General features: G+C 43.2%; 2 protein-coding genes across 6 annotated transcripts in view; one reads left to right on the top strand and one right to left on the bottom strand.

Annotated features, from left to right (window-relative positions):
* Positions 1-17,232, top strand: part of Nadsyn (NAD synthetase) — a 36,210-nt gene that overhangs the window by 5,265 nt on the left and 13,713 nt on the right. Inside the window, exons 2-13 of one of the 5 annotated variants that reach the window (XM_089560397.1) lie at positions 2,127-2,252; positions 4,175-4,274; positions 4,362-4,422; positions 5,099-5,215; positions 7,068-7,121; positions 8,529-8,670; positions 9,882-9,970; positions 11,788-11,905; positions 12,936-13,067; positions 13,969-14,043; positions 14,793-14,917; positions 15,711-15,862. In XM_089560397.1, coding sequence (XP_089416523.1) covers positions 4,190-4,274; positions 4,362-4,422; positions 5,099-5,215; positions 7,068-7,121; positions 8,529-8,670; positions 9,882-9,970; positions 11,788-11,905; positions 12,936-13,067; positions 13,969-14,043; positions 14,793-14,917; positions 15,711-15,862 — 1,150 coding nt within the window. In that variant the 5' untranslated portion in view covers positions 2,127-2,252; positions 4,175-4,189. Of the gene's footprint in view, positions 1-2,089; positions 2,253-3,377; positions 3,546-3,598; positions 3,841-4,174; positions 4,275-4,361; positions 4,423-5,098; positions 5,216-7,067; positions 7,122-8,528; positions 8,671-9,881; positions 9,971-11,787; positions 11,906-12,935; positions 13,068-13,968; positions 14,044-14,792; positions 14,918-15,710; positions 15,863-17,232 lie in introns of those variants that run through there. The other 4 variants (XM_089560399.1, XM_089560395.1, XM_089560400.1 and 1 more) reach the window with 4 other exon arrangements.
* On the bottom strand, positions 2,601-3,345 carry Nedd8 (Nedd8 ubiquitin like modifier). Its single transcript, XM_089560403.1, has 2 exons — positions 3,196-3,345; positions 2,601-3,079 (listed from the first exon to the last, which is right to left on the bottom strand). Exon 2 carries the CDS (start codon positions 2,993-2,995, stop codon positions 2,744-2,746), a length of 252 nt encoding a protein of 83 aa, XP_089416529.1. The 5' UTR covers positions 2,996-3,079; positions 3,196-3,345; the 3' UTR covers positions 2,601-2,743.

Here is a 17,232-nt window from a genome sequence, read left to right as displayed (position 1 = left end):
AGTCGATTTGGGTAGTTAGGCCAAATGCAGATATGTGCGCTAGAATGACGTCAATGGTTGGTTGGAGCTATGACCTTCTAGGTGGTACCGGGCTACCATCAAATTACCACCCCAACTTCTTCCGTTTAGCTATTGTGCAAGTATCATTCAAATCATGTTCTCCTCTTAGCCGCTCGGTGCACTCAATGGCAGTGCCGCCTAATTAGCGTCCCCGTTTCTCACGTGGTTATCAACGGCTACACCTTGGCAAGTAAGCCACCCAGTGGGCAGTGGTGCTGGAAGTAGAAAGAGAATATGTCATTCAGGGCAGGTAGTGATAGCTGATCTGGATCGTGAGAGGGAAATAACTAGAAGAAAAAGAATGGGCTGGAGCGCATATGTCAGGTTCTCTCAGACCATGAATGGAAGTTTACCAATATCCCTCAAGAGAAAAGTATACAACAGCTGTATATTACTGGTACACACCTGTGGGGCAGAAACGTGGAGGCTAACAAAGGGGGTTCAGCTTAAGTTAAGGACAACGCAGCGAGCTATGGAAAGAAAAATGATAGGTGTAACATTAAGAAATCGGAAGAGGGCGGAGTGGGTGAGAGAACAAACACGGGTTAATGACATCCTAGTCAAAATCGAGAGGAAGAAGTGGGCTTGGGCAGGGCATGTAATGTGGAGGCAAGATAACCGCTGGTCCTTAAGGGTAACGGAGTGGATTCCAAGAGAAGGCAAGCGTAGCAGAAGGCGGCAGAAAGTTAGGTGGACGGATTATATGAAGAAGTTTGTGGGGATACGGTGGCCGCAGCTGGCGAAGGACAGGGTTAATTGGAGAGACATAGGAGAGGCCTTTGCCCTGCAGTGGGCGTAGTCAGGCTGATGATGATGGACAGTGGCGCAGTGGTACAAGGCAAGTGCTATGGCAGGTGTTGCCATCGGTGGGACATTTGTTTGCTAGGGTTCGGTTGCGACCTAGGTTGCTCTTCCCAAGCAGCCTCTCACAATTAAATGGGCTGCCTCTTGACACGGTGGGCAGGTGAGCAGCCTGCCATAAAACGGGCTTCAGACAAAGACACAACGGCCCAAATGCAGGGAATGGCCACTATAAGTGCTAGAGCACTAAAACAAGCCATCCACCTCAAGAAAACAGTAAATCAGAGTAAAGATTGATTATACAACAAATGTCTTCCTATTATTTTCACAACATCTGTCAGAAGGAAAGTGGTTGAACGCTGAGTGGAAGTCGTACATTCAAGCCCCTTTACTCTTCACACAGCTTACACCAAACATTTTGATCACAGTTCTGGCCACTGAAAACATGTCGACACCAAACATTACATGCAAGCTCCATGTAGTAATGAGTGAACGGCGCATAAGCAGCACGTTGTAATTCGCGAAAGTAGGTGTCAAAGGGTTAAGTGCTAAAAGTTCCAATGTAAAGTTGTCCCAAGTTCCAATGTCCCAAGCTTGAGTATGCTAACGCTATTTTTGATCCGCACCACAATAACCTTACTAACGCCCTCGAATTGGTTCAGAACCGCGCAACACGATTCATTCTATCTAATTATTCCTACCACTCAAGCATCTCGGCACTAAAAGCTCGAATCAACTTGCCCCCCCTAGCCTCGCGCCGTAAGATAGCACGTCTTAACCTTTTTCATAAATTTTTTCATTCTTTGCCTCTTGATAACCCCTACATAAAAAGAGCCCACCGCATCGCCCGGTTCAGCCATAGTAACGCAGTGTATCCCCTTCAAGCCCATACTGTGACATTTCAGCAGTCATTTTTTCAGCGTACTGCACGAGACTGGAATGACCTGCCCACCGAAGTTGCCATTATCATCAACCCACTAGAATTCAAGCGGAGCGTCGCCAGCCTTTCATCTTAACATTTTTTACCATTGTTTGCCAGATACCGTCCACTCCCTCATGTAATGTCTCAACCGAGACCTTTGAGGAAATAAATAAATAAATAAATAAAGCTACTCATCTGATACGGGTCTTCTTTTTAACAGTTACCGGTAAAGGTGACCAACTTACACAATTTTTTAGCTATACCTGAACAGCAGCGGTACTGCTCTGAAAGAATGAAAGCATATTGATAACATAGTGTTGAGTTGTACTGTTTTTGTTCACAGCAATGCTCTGAAGAAATCAAATATTCAAGGAATTATATGAGTTACAGTGCCAGGCATGAGTCAAGGAGAGATACCGCGCTGTCCTGCATTCTGGTAAACCCTTCAACAACTTGCAGCAAGCCTAAAGTGGTTTGGTTTATGGGGTTTAATGTCCCAAAGCGACTCAGGCTATGAGAGACGCCGTAGTGAAGGGCTCCGGAAATTTCGACCACCTGGGGTTCTTTAACGTGCACTGACATCGCACAGTACACGGGCCTCTAGAATTTCTCCTCCAAAGTAAGTGCCGTACCTAATACTACTTCCATCTTATCCGTGTGATTATTCAGACACAGTTGAGCGTCTGTATTTGGTGGGATCCAGTCCTAAGGCTAGACAGGCATACACAGGTGCTTTTTTAAAATTCGAAAACAGCAACTGCTGAACCAGGACGCCAGTTTTGAATATGGTTTGAAAGAAGAGATTTCCTCTCATAAGTATGTTTCCATTAAAAGGTCAAAAACTCAGTTTATTTGGGATCCAATTTTTCCAGCCGGGCATTCTTCAGCAATCACACACAAGTCTGGGCGTTTCTTAGCAGCACACATGTGCGACACAGAAAGTTTGAAACATTGGCACTCCTACATAATACACGCACACCGCTCCCCTCCACGCAAGGCCAGAACCAAGTGGAGCACTGAGCCGCCGGTGACTTTATAGTCCGCCGCTGTCTTGTCGTCATTCATTTGTTTGCCGCTGAAAATGAGGCGTTGTTGGGCCGGCGGAATGCCCTCTTTTTCCTCCACCCTTTCTTTGATGCGCTCAACCTTATCTGTAGGCTCGATGTCAATTTCAATTTCCTTGCCGGTAAGGGTCTTCACCTTGATGAGCATCGTGAATTCAGGAGGTGCAGAGCTGCAACCGAGAGGTAGCCAAGACCAACGGACCGCACACAGCCGACGACGGACCCAACGGACCTGACAAGTCGATGAAGGGAGCGATTAGTTTGCGTCGGTGGCAGCATTACACTTAGCACAAGGCTAGAAGCACGTGCCACAAGGTTCGAATGATTCAAAGCGACGACCACACCTACCTTTTTCTTTACGCCCGCTGCTTTCACGGCCGATTTGGTCCAAAAACGAGACCCCGAAACGCCGAAAACAAGGACCGAAAGAAACGATGATGTTGGTGTTGCTGTGACTGTTCCTCTTGCATCGAGTGAAAAAATTTGACGATGATGATGATGCGATGATTTTTGACTGACTGGTGGCGTCCTCTGTCGGAAGCGACGTGAACCCAGCTTTCATGGAGGTGTGCCGTCCTCGCGCCGCAGCAGCAACCGCGTTGCGCTACCTTGCGTACGCCCGAAAGTAAACTTTCCCGGTGCGTAACACCGGCTCCGCGGCTTCTTCAAGGTTGATCAGGCTCCTCCTCGGGCATCTGGTAAGTGTGACGCGCCGGCGACGCTCCGTTTTGTCCCAAATTCGTCGTGCTTCAGCGGCGTGCTCGCTCCCCGGCGCGTCGGCTACAGCTGTTTTCGTTTTGTTCGAAAGAAAGGAGGACGCTTACGCGTGCTCTACTGCTGTTTGAACAACTGGCGCGGCGTACGTGCGTCTATGCTGTCGATCTCGCGATTGTTTCGGTGTCATTTGTGTGCGAATTCGGCGCCGAATACCGTGCTGCGGAAACGGTCAGTTTCACGGCATTCCGCGAACACCGCATCATTCTTGCCCGTGAGGTATGTGCTGCTTTGAAGGCCATGTCAAGGTTTCTCGAAACCAATGCGGTACAACCTTCTAGCTCGCGCGTGGTGGTCGAGCTGAGTCAGTGTCAACCGTCTTGCCGTTCGCATGACTCGAGCAACAGGTTGCTCTTTGCGATAACGACTTTAGTAAGCGCGTGCTCTGCTGTGTAACAATTTTCGCAACTTGCGCCTGGCTTTCGTCTACTCTGACTGCAAAGGCAGACTTCGTTCTTCGTTGGTTTCTGGTTGCGGTGTACAGATATTCCAAACTCGCTGCCACACCTGTGATCTGACCTTCGCATTTTATTGAGCGTACTATTCGTTACAGATAAAAGTCTGAACCATGGGAAGAAAGGTGACACTCGCCGTGTGCACGCTAAACCAGTGGGCGCTGGATTTTGACGGAAATTACAAGCGCATTCTCAAGAGCAAGTATTTTCTCATATCATTATGGTTTATTTGGCAAATACCGGTCACTTGTGGTACTAACCTGGAATCTTCACTTTATTTTTCAGGCATCAAAGAAGCCAAAGCAAAGGGAGCTTCTTTTAGATCAGGGCCTGAACTGGAAGTAACGTGAGTAATGACCGGGCCTGTACGTTTACGAGGTGTCCATGCTAATTGGCTGCTGGACTCAATATTGGTAATCGTAAATCGAGGAAAAGAGACTAATACCTCTGTCTAATGTGCGCGTTCTGTAGCCAGTCGTAAAACTGAGTGTACAGAATCAATCTGTGTCGATTTTGTCGGTTGACATGATCCACAAGTGGACACTTATGAAAGCAGTTTCTTGCAGAGTTCGTGACTTAACAGTTTGTCTTAGCAAGCTCGTATGGATAATTGTGTTTGTCATGCCTTTTCTGATATCAGTAAGCTTGCAGTGGCTGAAGAAAGTGTTGTAGCATCACTTGAACAGTTTTATAACATGTTTTTGACTTCTCATCGCAGTTTTTTGCATAATTTAAGGAGCTACAAAATGTTAAATTATGTCCGCACTGCAAAAACGTGCAAAAGCAGTGCATCAGCGGACACAGGTACAATCAAAGTATGAAACTGCAGTGTGAATGCACATTTTCTGTAGCTTCACCACCAGTGCAGAGAGCTGTTATGTCAAAGTGTCATGCGTGCTCTAGTGGCAGAAATCACCGTTTTCGAGTGTGCTGAAAACTGTTAGCTGGGACATTACGACAGTGGTGTAATGAGAGTTTTTTGCTGAAGCCGTTCATCATCTTCAACGTGGCACCCATTTCAGAGGTTACGGTTGTGCCGACCACTTCTACGAAAGTGACACACTGCTTCACTGCTGGGAAGTTCTGGCGTCGCTCCTTCGCGACCCGACATGCGAAGGCATTATGGTTGATGTGGGCATGTAAGTATTCTCGCTTCTGCCGTTTGCGTTACACTTCCCTCTTGTGCTCTCATTCATCCTTTGCTCAGCCCGTTGTTGGAGCCTGTGTAGCAAGTCCTGTTTCTCTGAAATTTCACCTTAAATACTGCTCTGTTTCATTCAAGGAAAATATGAAATTTGAGTCAAACCGGTAGTTAAGTGGGAGAAAAAAAGACTATTAACTAAATTATTTATTAGCTGAAGATCAAGAAATGGTAGCATGGTAGCAGAACACATCGATCAACAAAGTACGGTATGTTATGATATGATTTCTTTTTTTTCTACCTCAAAGGCCCTGGTATGGGGCATTACATGAGCGATGGGCATGATAGTTAAACAACAGTGGTCTTGATAGCATTCCTAAAATGGATGGCGTTGATATGATTGTACAATGACAGGAGTGAAGGCAGTAGTAATAGTTAAATGCCTTGCCATTGTTTTGGAGCTTGTTGTGTCTCTGCTGTGCCTTTTATCTCGCGTTTATTGCGCTTTACTTGCAGTCTACAAATGCAAGCGCTGTCAAAATGAACGCGCGAGTGTGTACTGATGGAGGCTAGCTGTGCATGTTTGTCTCTTTCAATCACTGAAGGCATGTTCCATTGCAATTGCAACAAGGTGTGCTTCATATTTAGGAAGAGAAAAAAAAAATTCCTAGATGATGACTTCAGTTTGAAAACATGCTGCAGTATGTCTCAATCCTGCATTCCAGCGTGTACAGTAGGGTCCATTGCTAAAGGGAACACGCGATCGCGTGCCCTCGCTTCACGAAGCCCTGCCACCTAGATGCAGCGAGAATAGGCGGCATCAGGCGCATGCGCGAAATGACCAGCCATCATGCTTACTGCGCATGCGTCTTGTGCCGACAATTCCTACAAGTTCTCGGCGGCAGCACTCCGTGAAGCGCGGAGGCCACGCGATCACATGTTCCCTTTAACAGTGGATTGCACTGTATTACTGTCATGCGGTTAGAGCATACAACATGGAATAATGAAACAGTGGGTTTCCAGGGATAATTAAATTAACAGTTGAATTATTGCAACACATACAAGTCACCATTGCTGCAAAACCATGAAGTTTGGCTCTTATTAAGTGCTGTATCTGTATCTCAGTGGAGTGAAATTGGAAAAAACATCCATGTTCTTAATGTTCAGTGCATGTTAAAGAATGCCAGGGGTCCAAATTAATCTCAAGCTCCTCAGCATACTCTATATGCCAACAGTGGTGCTTTGGGACATGAATTAATTGGTAATTGAATGTTTAAATAGTTTTATTACTTGAAAAGAGAAATTCTTGACATAGAAGAAAGCCGGCATACTAACAATAACCACCACTCGTCCTGCATTATCTACTATGTGTAGGCATTCTTCCCGTGGTTATTTTGTGCCACTGAAATTGCCTTGCTGTACTGAATTCAGCAGCTGAGTTCTAACCGTTATGGAGGCTTATGTAAATGGTGTGTGCTTTGTGTTTATCACAATGAGGTATTGCCTGCTGAAACGAATGTATTCCCATTAGTTGCCCTTGCAAGCTCCTGTATTCGGTGGAGGCTTTGTTGTTCTTTCTTCGCTTTCATATCCTTCCAACCTCACCTGGATAATGTGAATAATCTATTCTGTCATCTATGTGGCCATGAATACAGAATACACTTCTAAAGAGATGGGTGCTGTTTATTGTTATCCAGGTGATCTCTACAGTGCAGATCCAGAATTGCTGCCAGGAAGTGTAAATGCATATTGCCATGAATAATGTGGTGTGCAATAATTATGGATTTCTGCATTAAAAGGCAAAAAGAATTTACTCCTTTCCATTTCTTTTTTTTTTATTTATATTTCAGGCCAGTTATGCACAGAAATGTCACATACAACTGCAGAGTGATATTCCTGAACAAGTGAGTTTCCTTGAATTCCACGTTATTCTTCATTGCATCCAGATCTGCTCAGAACTGTGTCTTTTGTTGACAATGCCTTGCTATCTTCAAGTTCTGTCATTGCAGTGCTTTATTGTGGGCTCATGTTAAAAAATCTAAATTATGAACAAGCCTTTCCATTATCAGCAGTCCAGTTTTTCCCACCAGATAATGCAGTACTATAGCTGTTTTAACTCAGTGACTGCTGCCAAGCTTACTGTGTGGGAATTCGTTGAGCTCACAAATCTAGCTTCCTTGCCATCAGTTCATCTTCTTGTAATACTGATCTGCTTAGGAATAACTGTACCGTATTTTCCGGTGTATAAGACGCACCCTTGTATAAGACACACCCGCCATATATGCAGGCTGTCATTGAAAAAGTTAGTATATAAGACGCACCGTTCTATAAGACGCACCCCAATTTACCCAATTAGGCTAGTAAGGTTTAATTAAACATGCTTGTGCGACCATCGCAAAATGCATCCTACCTGTGAGAAGTTCTTCAGCAACACTAAATGATCGAAAAAGGCAACACTCACGCCATACCCGCCCACGTTTTAGCAAAAAAGAAAGAAAAAACGAAAGAGCTCTCCCATATGTCCATAACAACATTTTATTTTTACTTAAAACTTCGAAGTCTTAATCTTCGGATGCGCTATCAAAAAGTTCGCCCATTTCTGGAGGCAACCTGGCTGAAACATTCTCTTTGCACTATGTACGTCCTATGTACACGCAGCAAACAAAGTTGCAAAGGATGAATAAAAAAAAAAACACCGCCTTGACTTGGCTCGTCTTGACAATGACGAGAAGCACGATTTTCACCATATTTTGGCACTTCACATTACTTTTCCTTGGGGCCTCCGAAATGACCGCTGTTTATGAACCCGGAAGTCGTCATCCCCACCGTTTCATGACAAAGTTCACCTAAAAAAGTTGTGCATGGCGGTCTCCGTATTGAAGTATTAATCGTGTTACAACTGCGTCATTGGTAGTGATATTTTTTTTGTGAAAAAAGCTTGAACATGAACCTGAGTAATTTCTGAACTCGCAAAAAAAAACCGAAAAATTCGCGTATAAGATGCACCCTTATATAGGACGCACCAGTAAGATTTTTGAAAAAAAGCCGCATCTTATACACCGGAAAATATGGTATGTTTGTTTCTCCACAGGAGTTGTTGAAGCATCATTATTTCTCCTACATTATGATACACACTTCTAATTCATGCTCCACTTATTATTGCTCCTAGCTAACAGCAGTGTGCTGTTTTCTTGAAGTAAGTAAAAACCACCCGGCATTTGAATGTTCTGGGCACCCGAGAGCACAGCTGTATGTATGCATTACTTTGTTGCGCGGTCATTTCATTCTCCAACTTTCTTTAAATTTCACAGGAAAGTTCTCCTGATTCGTCCCAAGCTCATGATGTGCGATGATGGCAACTATCGGGAATCACGCTGGTTTACACCGTGGCAGAAACCACAGCGGGTCGAGGAGTTCTTTCTGCCTCGCATGATCTCTGAAATAACCGACCAGGTACCATAGTTAGCTTCTTTTCACAGTGGCTGAGGCCATTGTATTGCACTCAGAGTTGCTACTGTTTTGTTTTAGAGAGGTTTTCCTCCCACTGAATCAGTCAGTCCCATTTTATTCCAGTCATTGCAATGGCTGAGGACAAAGAAAAAAAAGCCGCACATGTGGATTGGAAAAAAATCCCATCTCCCTTAGGAGTGCGGTATGGTGATGGCAGGTTACAGTAAAAAAATTGAAAAGAATGGAAGACGTTTATCAAGAAATACACAGATTCTCATCACAAAATTTGGTGTATCATGTCAGCAGGGATTCATAGTCTTGTAGAAACACATTTGTGATGCTATTGTATGAAACTGGGCGAGTGGAAAGGTGAATAATTGTGTACAGTCGCGGGTAAAAAAGATTAGCACACAAGACGGAACACCAGAGCGCCGGAATGACAACGTGTGGCGCTGCGGGTGGCGAAGAGGCTGATAGCGAGAGTGCCGGGTCGTTCCCATTCTACAGTATTAGGGGGGTTCAGCGGACTGTCACAGACCAGCAAAATTACTGGCTAAAAGCAGCGCTATTATCTATTGTTCCCGGGAGTTCTTTTTGACAAACCATCGCGGACATAAAAAAAAAACGTAATAAAAAGAAGCCGTCTTTCCTTATGATAACCGAGCCAAAATAAATGACGCATGCGCAGTCACGTAGGGTCGGCACTTCGACGCTCGGGCGGTGCACGCTTCATAAAGCTTACTTCCTGCCTTCCCCCCCTAGGCTGCAAACATGGAAACGGCCCGTTAGGCAGGTCTGCGTACCGCAGCGCCGCGTGGTGAGATATACGAATTCTAATCGCCAGTGATCTGTGCTAATATTTTTTGCTCGCGACTGTACCTGTTCAGGAATGATGACAATACATATTTCGAAATCTAAAACCTGTAATTTGCATGTGGCCATCGTACATACCAATGTTCATGGTGTCCCATATTGTGGGAAATGGTACTTTTGTGTAGAGTAGCAGTATCTATTAAAAATGCAGTTTGGCTGTATACCTGATTATCTACTATATATAAAGTAATATCAAAATATATGGCTAGCAATAGAGTTGCAGTTCAAAGAGCAGTGAACTCTTGTTAGTACCAGAGTCTTTGATACTTTCGGACATGAGATGGGAGGAAAGCTTTTTATTTCCTTGAATTTATGGGTCTTTATGATTCCACATTTTCCAGAAAGTAGTACCTATTGGAGATGCCGTAATCTCAACGAAGGACACATGCATTGGGTTTGAGATTTGCGAAGAGCTCTGGAATCCTTTGAGGTAAGGGATCCTTTGAAGCTTGGACCCAAGTCTGAAATCCTTTGGCCCAGGCTCACAGAAGCAGTGTTTAGAAAAACCTTGAAAGACTCGAAAAGAACTGACTGAAAGTTATAGCAAATTGCCGTGCACTCCCCATAGATGCTCATGGCTCCTGCTCACCTGTTTCCCATTTTCATTGTTATGTTAGGTCATGTTATAATGTCGATTATGTTATGTCAATTTAATTGCACATAAACAGCCGCGGCTATCATGCTTCAAACACAGGGTGAAAAAATGTGTTTGATTATAATGTACTCAACGGTTTGCTGGTAATTACTTTAAATACGTGTTTACATTTAGGTCACATAAACAAGAATTATTTCAAATTAGTTGAACCTCGTTATAATGAAGTTGAAGGGGCACGATGATTACTTCATTATAGCCTGTGTTGACGAGCTTCCAAGGGAAATCGTCGTTCCTTCATTATATTCATTATTTCGTTATAATGAAGTTCAACTTATTTTATGGTGTATAAGTTGCATATCCTGCTAACGGCAGCCCCCCCCCAAAAAAAAAACAATAATTACGTAAAAATCACACCGGTGTATAAGATGTGCCTGTTCATTTGGTAAGCACTATAAAAATTCTAAGAATTCTTTCGTGTTAGGCAGGATCCTCATGTTCTGGCTAGCATGCCTTCTTCCCATGGTCTGCCTTTTTTGCTGGCTTCACCAACTGGAGTGCTCTTGCGGCTTTGAGCCAGTCGCATCATTTTTCCGCTGACGTCGAATTGTCTCCCTATTGCCTGATTCTCATTCTCCAACACATGTTCAGTGGCACTCACCTTGAATTTTGCATCGTAGCTCCTTCAACTCACAGGAGGTGCCATGTTGAACTAGAACAACACATGACACTCACAAAACCAAACAGAAATGGCGTCAATGTGACTGATGCCGAAATCTGGACTAGATGGACTAGAAATGGACTAGAAATCTGGACTGGACTAGATGTGAGAGCTGCCACATTCAGCCCAGTTGTGATGATATTTTTGTGATTCTACCGTTAAGATAACATATTAGAAGTAACGTGCTTTTTGTCCTTTTTTTTATGCATCAATTTTATATTCAAACATAGTTACTTGGATCAGCAAAAGGTGACGTGTGTTGGCACATGATCTTTTGTTGTATATAATTCATGCCTTTATATACAAAAGGCACTGACTAAAAATTGAGAAAAAGCAACTGCAACTTCTTATACACCGGAACATGCGGTAATTAAATACTTAAATTTTATGTACTGAAATTTATTTAATTACCGAGCAGAATCTTTCAAAAACAGAAAAATGAGGGGCTTATGAGTTTGTTATCAGCCCTTAATTTTGCTGGTCAGCAGGTCAGCACAAGAGTTTCCAGTTATGGCATTCTAGGACGAGTAACTATCCCTGCAACTGACAACAATGTCATTAACTGTTAAGAAAGCTCCTTCATACAACTAATGTTGTAAAATATTTAGTCTTTTGTTTTTCATGTACTATACTGATTGTCATAAAAAGAGCAAAGATTATGAGCTTATGTTAGCTAAAGCAGAAGCATGCTTTACTTTTCTCAAATGAATTGCATCTTCAGATAGGATGTTTTAAAACTACTTGGAGCACTGACAGGCAGAAAGTGCCTGTGGTGGAATTACTCTCGTGCACTTGCTCAAGTTTCCACAATCACTGAAACGCTGGTTGGGTTTCTTAGGATCGTGTAAAGAATTTCTTATACTAGTTCATTGTAAATGTAGGTAGATGTGTGAACTGAGACAATCACAAAAGATTTTCTGCGTCTGTTTGTCAGCTCCCACATAATGGCGTCGCTGGATGGTGCTGAGATCATAGTCAACGGCAGTGGGTCTTATCACGAGCTACGGAAGAACTATGTTGTTTGCGACCGAATCAAGTCAGCTACTGCAAAGGTAAGCCTGCTGGCTCTCGTATGTGTGTTACACACACAGTGTATTATCTTATTGGATACAGATTCTTAGAACAGATTTCTCAGAAGCATAATTGATGCTTGCTAGGCAGTAAAGCAGATGATGTGTTCACAATTATGGTTGAAAAAGGTGTTTGCCTGTCTTCATAACACAGATTTAGAAGTTTGTCTTGTAGCTAATACAGCATGTTTATAAAATACTGGATTAAATACAATTCCTAATATACACTGCTGCAGTTCAAACCACTTGCCTGCTTGAATTCAAGCTTAACGCAGATCCGGTGATAGATTGTCTAGTTGCGCAATATAAATTAAATTAAGCCATTGTGGGCAGTGTACATTATCTATATTTGCAAGAAGACTGCTGAGATAGAGCAGCAAATCACTTTGTGCTGTTCTGCCTGAATGCAGGGCAAAACAAATATTTGCTATTTTTGTAATTATATGTTCATGATGTGAGAGAAAATTACACTGCATTTCATTGTGTTTGATAAAATTAGGCATTTCATGGAATTTCGTGCTAGTAACTGTGTGCGTTTTACAATCAAGCTGGCACGTTTACATGTCAGTGAACAAATCATACCACCTAAAAATGTCTCAGTCGATTGTAGTATAAGCTGTTAAAATATAGGTTGGCTGACTGGCTGACAAACTCATCAGTGATAAGCCGTAATAACCGGATACAGAAGTGGGAAATTTGATCTCTTCGCCACTCACATGAAAAGATAAGGAGTTAAAGAAGTCCTTTGCCCACTATCTCTCATCATTCGTAGCTGCATGTGTAATTGAGCAAATACTCTGTCACACCTAAACACACTGTCTGGCGTCTGTAGTAGGGATTCGATAAGCATCTCCAGTGGCCAGATTTCACCACAGAGGGCTGAGCTGCAACACTAAACTGGTTTAATTTAGCACTTTGTTCGAATTTGTTATTATCAAAGCAAGACAAAGCTGTAAAAACTTCTAGTTGCAGAATGGAGCAGTGGCCAATCCTTGTGGCTTTATCCCAACAGTGTGGAGGCATCTACATGTTTTCCAACCTGCGTGGTTGCGATGGCGAACGGGTCTACTACCAGGGCTGCTCGAGTATTGCGATCAACGGCGACTTCGTTGCAATCGCCAAGCAGTTCGCATTGGAAGAAGTGGTGAGCATTCTTGCAGTTTACTCTTGTATTGGCCAAAATTTACAGGGTCGAAATTAGTGCTGTCAAAAAGGTCAGCGGATCCAGAATGCTTTCAATTTGGCTTGTTGAGACTCTGCGTTATTGCTGCAAAATGAAGTATTTGAGGGGCTGGGTTATGGGCTCAACAAGAAAACCATCTCGAAAGAGGGCTGTCACAAATGCACGTGGCATTGAAACAGCTATATGATAAAAAAAAAAATGTCGGGGCATAATAGAAAGGGCAGTGCAGAGAACTCAGATGAGTAATAAAAAAGCAGATGAGAAGATCAGTGGTGGCCATTAGCTGCAAAGTGCATACATATTCTAAATTTCCCCAGTGCTGGTTTTCCTGGAGATTATGGCACGAATGGCAACACTTTTCCAAGGATAATAGCTTGCTGCCAACTTTGGTATATTGCTGCCTCAGAGTGCTATATGGCTTATAGATCTGCGTTATTTGGTACTTCCTGCCTAGTGAGGTTTACTGCTCTGTTGTGCAAAGTACTCGCTGAAAAGTTAGCTTATGCCTATTGCTATATGTATTTTGTCGTTTCATTTATGCAGCATTTGGTTCAGATCAAATCAGTCTTCATGTTTTGCCTATTTATATTTTACAGACTGAACACAGTATGATAAAAAAAAAAAATCTTTTTGTTGACAGGTCATCAGCATGAACTGTGAACAGTAGCTTAGTAACATAATGATGATGTTCAGAATTGTTTATTATTAGTGTCACAGTATTTTAGGCAAAAGTTTACTATTTTTTGTGGATGTTTTAAATTCCCAAAAGCTGCTTAGTATGCATGTCTGATCGTAATAAAATAAAAATGCGAATTGTGTTACGTTGGGCTGACAGTTGCAATTTTTTTTGTTTGTTTGTCAGGAAGTGACAACTGCTACACTGGACTTGGAGGATGTCAGAGCATACAAGGTCAAAAACCGCAGCCGAACTCTGAAGGTAGGTGTTTTTCTTCATTCTCCAATAAGCGCGAAAAATTCAGTGGAATCTTTTAATACGGGTTCTATTAAGGTTGTTTCAGAATTACCTGAACCCAGTGTACTGTCCCTGTTATACTCCCAGGGGAAAACACTTTTGCAAACAGAACATAAACAACTGAAATCAACTTCACAGTTCTGTTTTGGAAACTGTCGTTCTTCGAATGCACCGTGTATGATTAGAGGCCCGTGTACTGTGCGATGTCAGTGCACGGTAAAGAACCCCAGGTGGTCAAAATTTCCGGAGCCCTTCACTACGGTGTCCCTCATAGCCTGAGTTGCTTTGGGACGTTATGCCCCCGTAAACCAACCAAAGCATCTTATGTGATTGCTTGGCATTGATAGTGATTTTTATTCGTGTTTGCTCTCGAAGCATGTTTTGATGACCTAGTGTACACTTGGAGCAGTTGTTGTTAAATTGACACTGGCTGTCTTTTTCAAGTGGCGAAGTCTTTGTGAGGCACATGAATACTGTTGTTACATCATGCAATTGCGTGCACTTTAAGTGTAATTGGTGATGCCTCTACTGACTGTCACTGTAATTGTCCCTGTCATTTGTTATCACGTAGATATTATCTTATCGCATCCAGAAGAGCTGCTCACTGGTGCTGTTGTCACCTTGTTCACCTGCACCAACTGCAAGCTTTATCGGCACAGCCTACACCATGAGCATTTGTCATTTGGTTACCCGTGGTTGTTGCTTGGTTCCAGGGGGCAGAATCGGAGGGCTACCCACGCGTGGTGGTCGACTACTCCCTCTCGGGCACGACCGACATGGCCGTGCCCCCGAGCCCCGTGATCTCCTGGGTCTTCCCCACACCAGAGGAAGAGATCGCGTGAGGCCTCTCAGATCACTTTCTTGACTTCATAAAACCTATGTTATATGTTGTATTGTATGATGTTTCTTTGTTTTCTTTAATGAATATTTTTCTACTTATTACTAGCACAGTAACAGTGGTAATATTATATATTGTAATATTAATATTGTATGTGAAAAAATGAATAAAAATTTCCCCAAGTTTTAATGATTAATTTAGGGAATGCATTTATTATGCAATTGCATTCATTAAATGAGTAAATACACTAGTATATTATATTGTAAAAGGTAAAGATATCAGTAAAAATAAATACATAGGTTTAAAGCAGATGTGTGTCCTATTCTCCTTTGCCAATGAAGAAGTCTACATGTCATTAGGCTGGTGGCAGTCTCGGAAATCGGCATTGAGGTGGAAAGACAGGATTGCACATTGAATAAGAACAGCTTTATAGTTTAGAATTGTTTGCTCTTATTTCATCTAATCGTTGTGAACCTGTACTAGCTAACGATGTATTTACCACCACTTGCAAAACAGCTTTGGTGTAGTATAATGAAACTGGGGTCGACCACGAAGTGATCCTGCAAATGATGGCGCAGTTACAAGGCTTGCAGTGCCACGAGACATTAATGAAAGCTTGAAGGTTGAAGTAGCCACTGTCGGCAAACCATTTCAATAAAAGCACTGAGTGCATTGAGTTCCGGTGGTCATGCTACGAGTGATAGAGTACACTAGTGTGACACGACATGTGGTGACTCTGTCATCATGTGTCGTTGCCACGTCTTGTGATTCTTGCTGGCTCCTTGGTCTGCAGCCTGGGGCCTGCCTGCTGGCTCTGGGACTACCTGCGGCGCAGTGGACAGGGGGGATTCTTTGTGCCGCTCAGCGGGGGCATTGACAGTGCAAGTGTTGCGACCCTCGTGTTTTCCATGTGCCGTCTCGTATGTGCTGCTGTCAAAAACGGGGGTGAGTCTGCACGTGTTGTGTCCACTTGTCTCATGTACACATGAGTGCTGCAAAAGGCAAAAAGAGCTCATGTTTAAAGGTGCAATGAAGAGGAATCTGAACTAGTCTTTTTGCCGCCAGAACTCGATCTACAAGTTCCGAGCATTCTCAGAAACTTCGATTTATTGCCCTGTGCGGCTGCTTTCCCTAATTAAATCGGATTAACGTCCGGCTCCCTCCTTTTTTTTTTTTAATTCTCTGTGTACGGTGGGCGGAGTCGACCAACCCGTGGAGTGCCTTTCAGCCAGCTCAGTGGAGGCTTGCCGCTCTGCCATCGGCAGAGTAATACGTAGTAATCCGTAGTGGCAAATAGTCCGCGCGTATTTTTATTTCTGCGGGCTTATTTTGCGGTTATATTATCTGCGAATGAAACTATTTATTCACGGAAACCTAAAAAACAAAATAAAACGAAAGCAAAGCCTCCACGGAGCTGGCTGAAAGGCACTCCACGCGTTGGTCGACTCCGCCCACCGTACGCGGAGAGTTAAAAAAAAAAAGGCGGGAGCCGGACGTTAATCCGATTTATTTAGGGAAATCGGCCACACAGGGCAATGAGTCAAAGTTTCTGAGAATGCTTGGAACGTGTAGATCGAGCTCCCGCTGCAAAAAGACGAGTTCAGATTCCTCTTCACTGCACCTTTAAAGTTTGGATAATGGTAGAAATGATGTTAGAGACAACAAAAGCACTTCTTCAGCCTGCGCTCTTGGCCTGTTTGGACTCAGATTTATGTAGCACAAGTGGCACTTGGAGGCAGGATTAATTAGTCTGTCAATATTCTTTGTGGTGATGCTTTTTGTTTTGTTGTCAACAAATCATTGAAAATGTAAAAAATATATGCTATCGCAAAAATATTTTCGTAATAGCTTCCTCCCCTCATGTAATACCCACTCGTGGGGCCTTTAAGGGAATGGTTGATGGAAATGAAATGAAAGGAAATAAACATGCATTGTAGTCTGTGGCAAGGTCTAACTGAATGCACCAAACCTGCCCATGCAGACTACAGTGGCGCCATCTGCGAGCAGGTGAGCAAAGTTGACACTACAAGCAGAGTGCAGATTATTCATGGGTGCTGCATCTCTCCCAACAGATGGCGCCACTGGGACATGTGTGTGAAAATTCGACATTTGGTTAGATCTTGCTAAAGAAAGCAGTTTGTGTTCTTTACATGCACCATCTCCAAATATGGTGTTAAATGAAACCCATCTTCTCGTGTGACACACCACCTGTTCATGAAATTTGGGAACAAACTTGTCAGTAGTTGGGACTGGAGAAATATCGACGTGCCTCTTGTCATAGTACAGAATTTCGCTTAAAGCTGTAAATACTAGCT

Source organism: Amblyomma mixtum, chromosome 9, assembly GCF_055824585.1.
Source record: "Amblyomma mixtum isolate Tamu chromosome 9, ASM5582458v1, whole genome shotgun sequence".
Taxonomy (NCBI): Eukaryota; Metazoa; Arthropoda; class Arachnida; order Ixodida; family Ixodidae; genus Amblyomma; species Amblyomma mixtum.
This window is presented reverse-complemented; position numbering and strand designations above follow the sequence as displayed.

Excerpts from the sequence above, each read along its gene's own strand:
- Nedd8 (XM_089560403.1), bottom strand. The coding sequence starts at position 2,995 with ATGCTCATCAAGGTGAAGACCCTTACCGGCAAGGAAATTGAAATTGAC.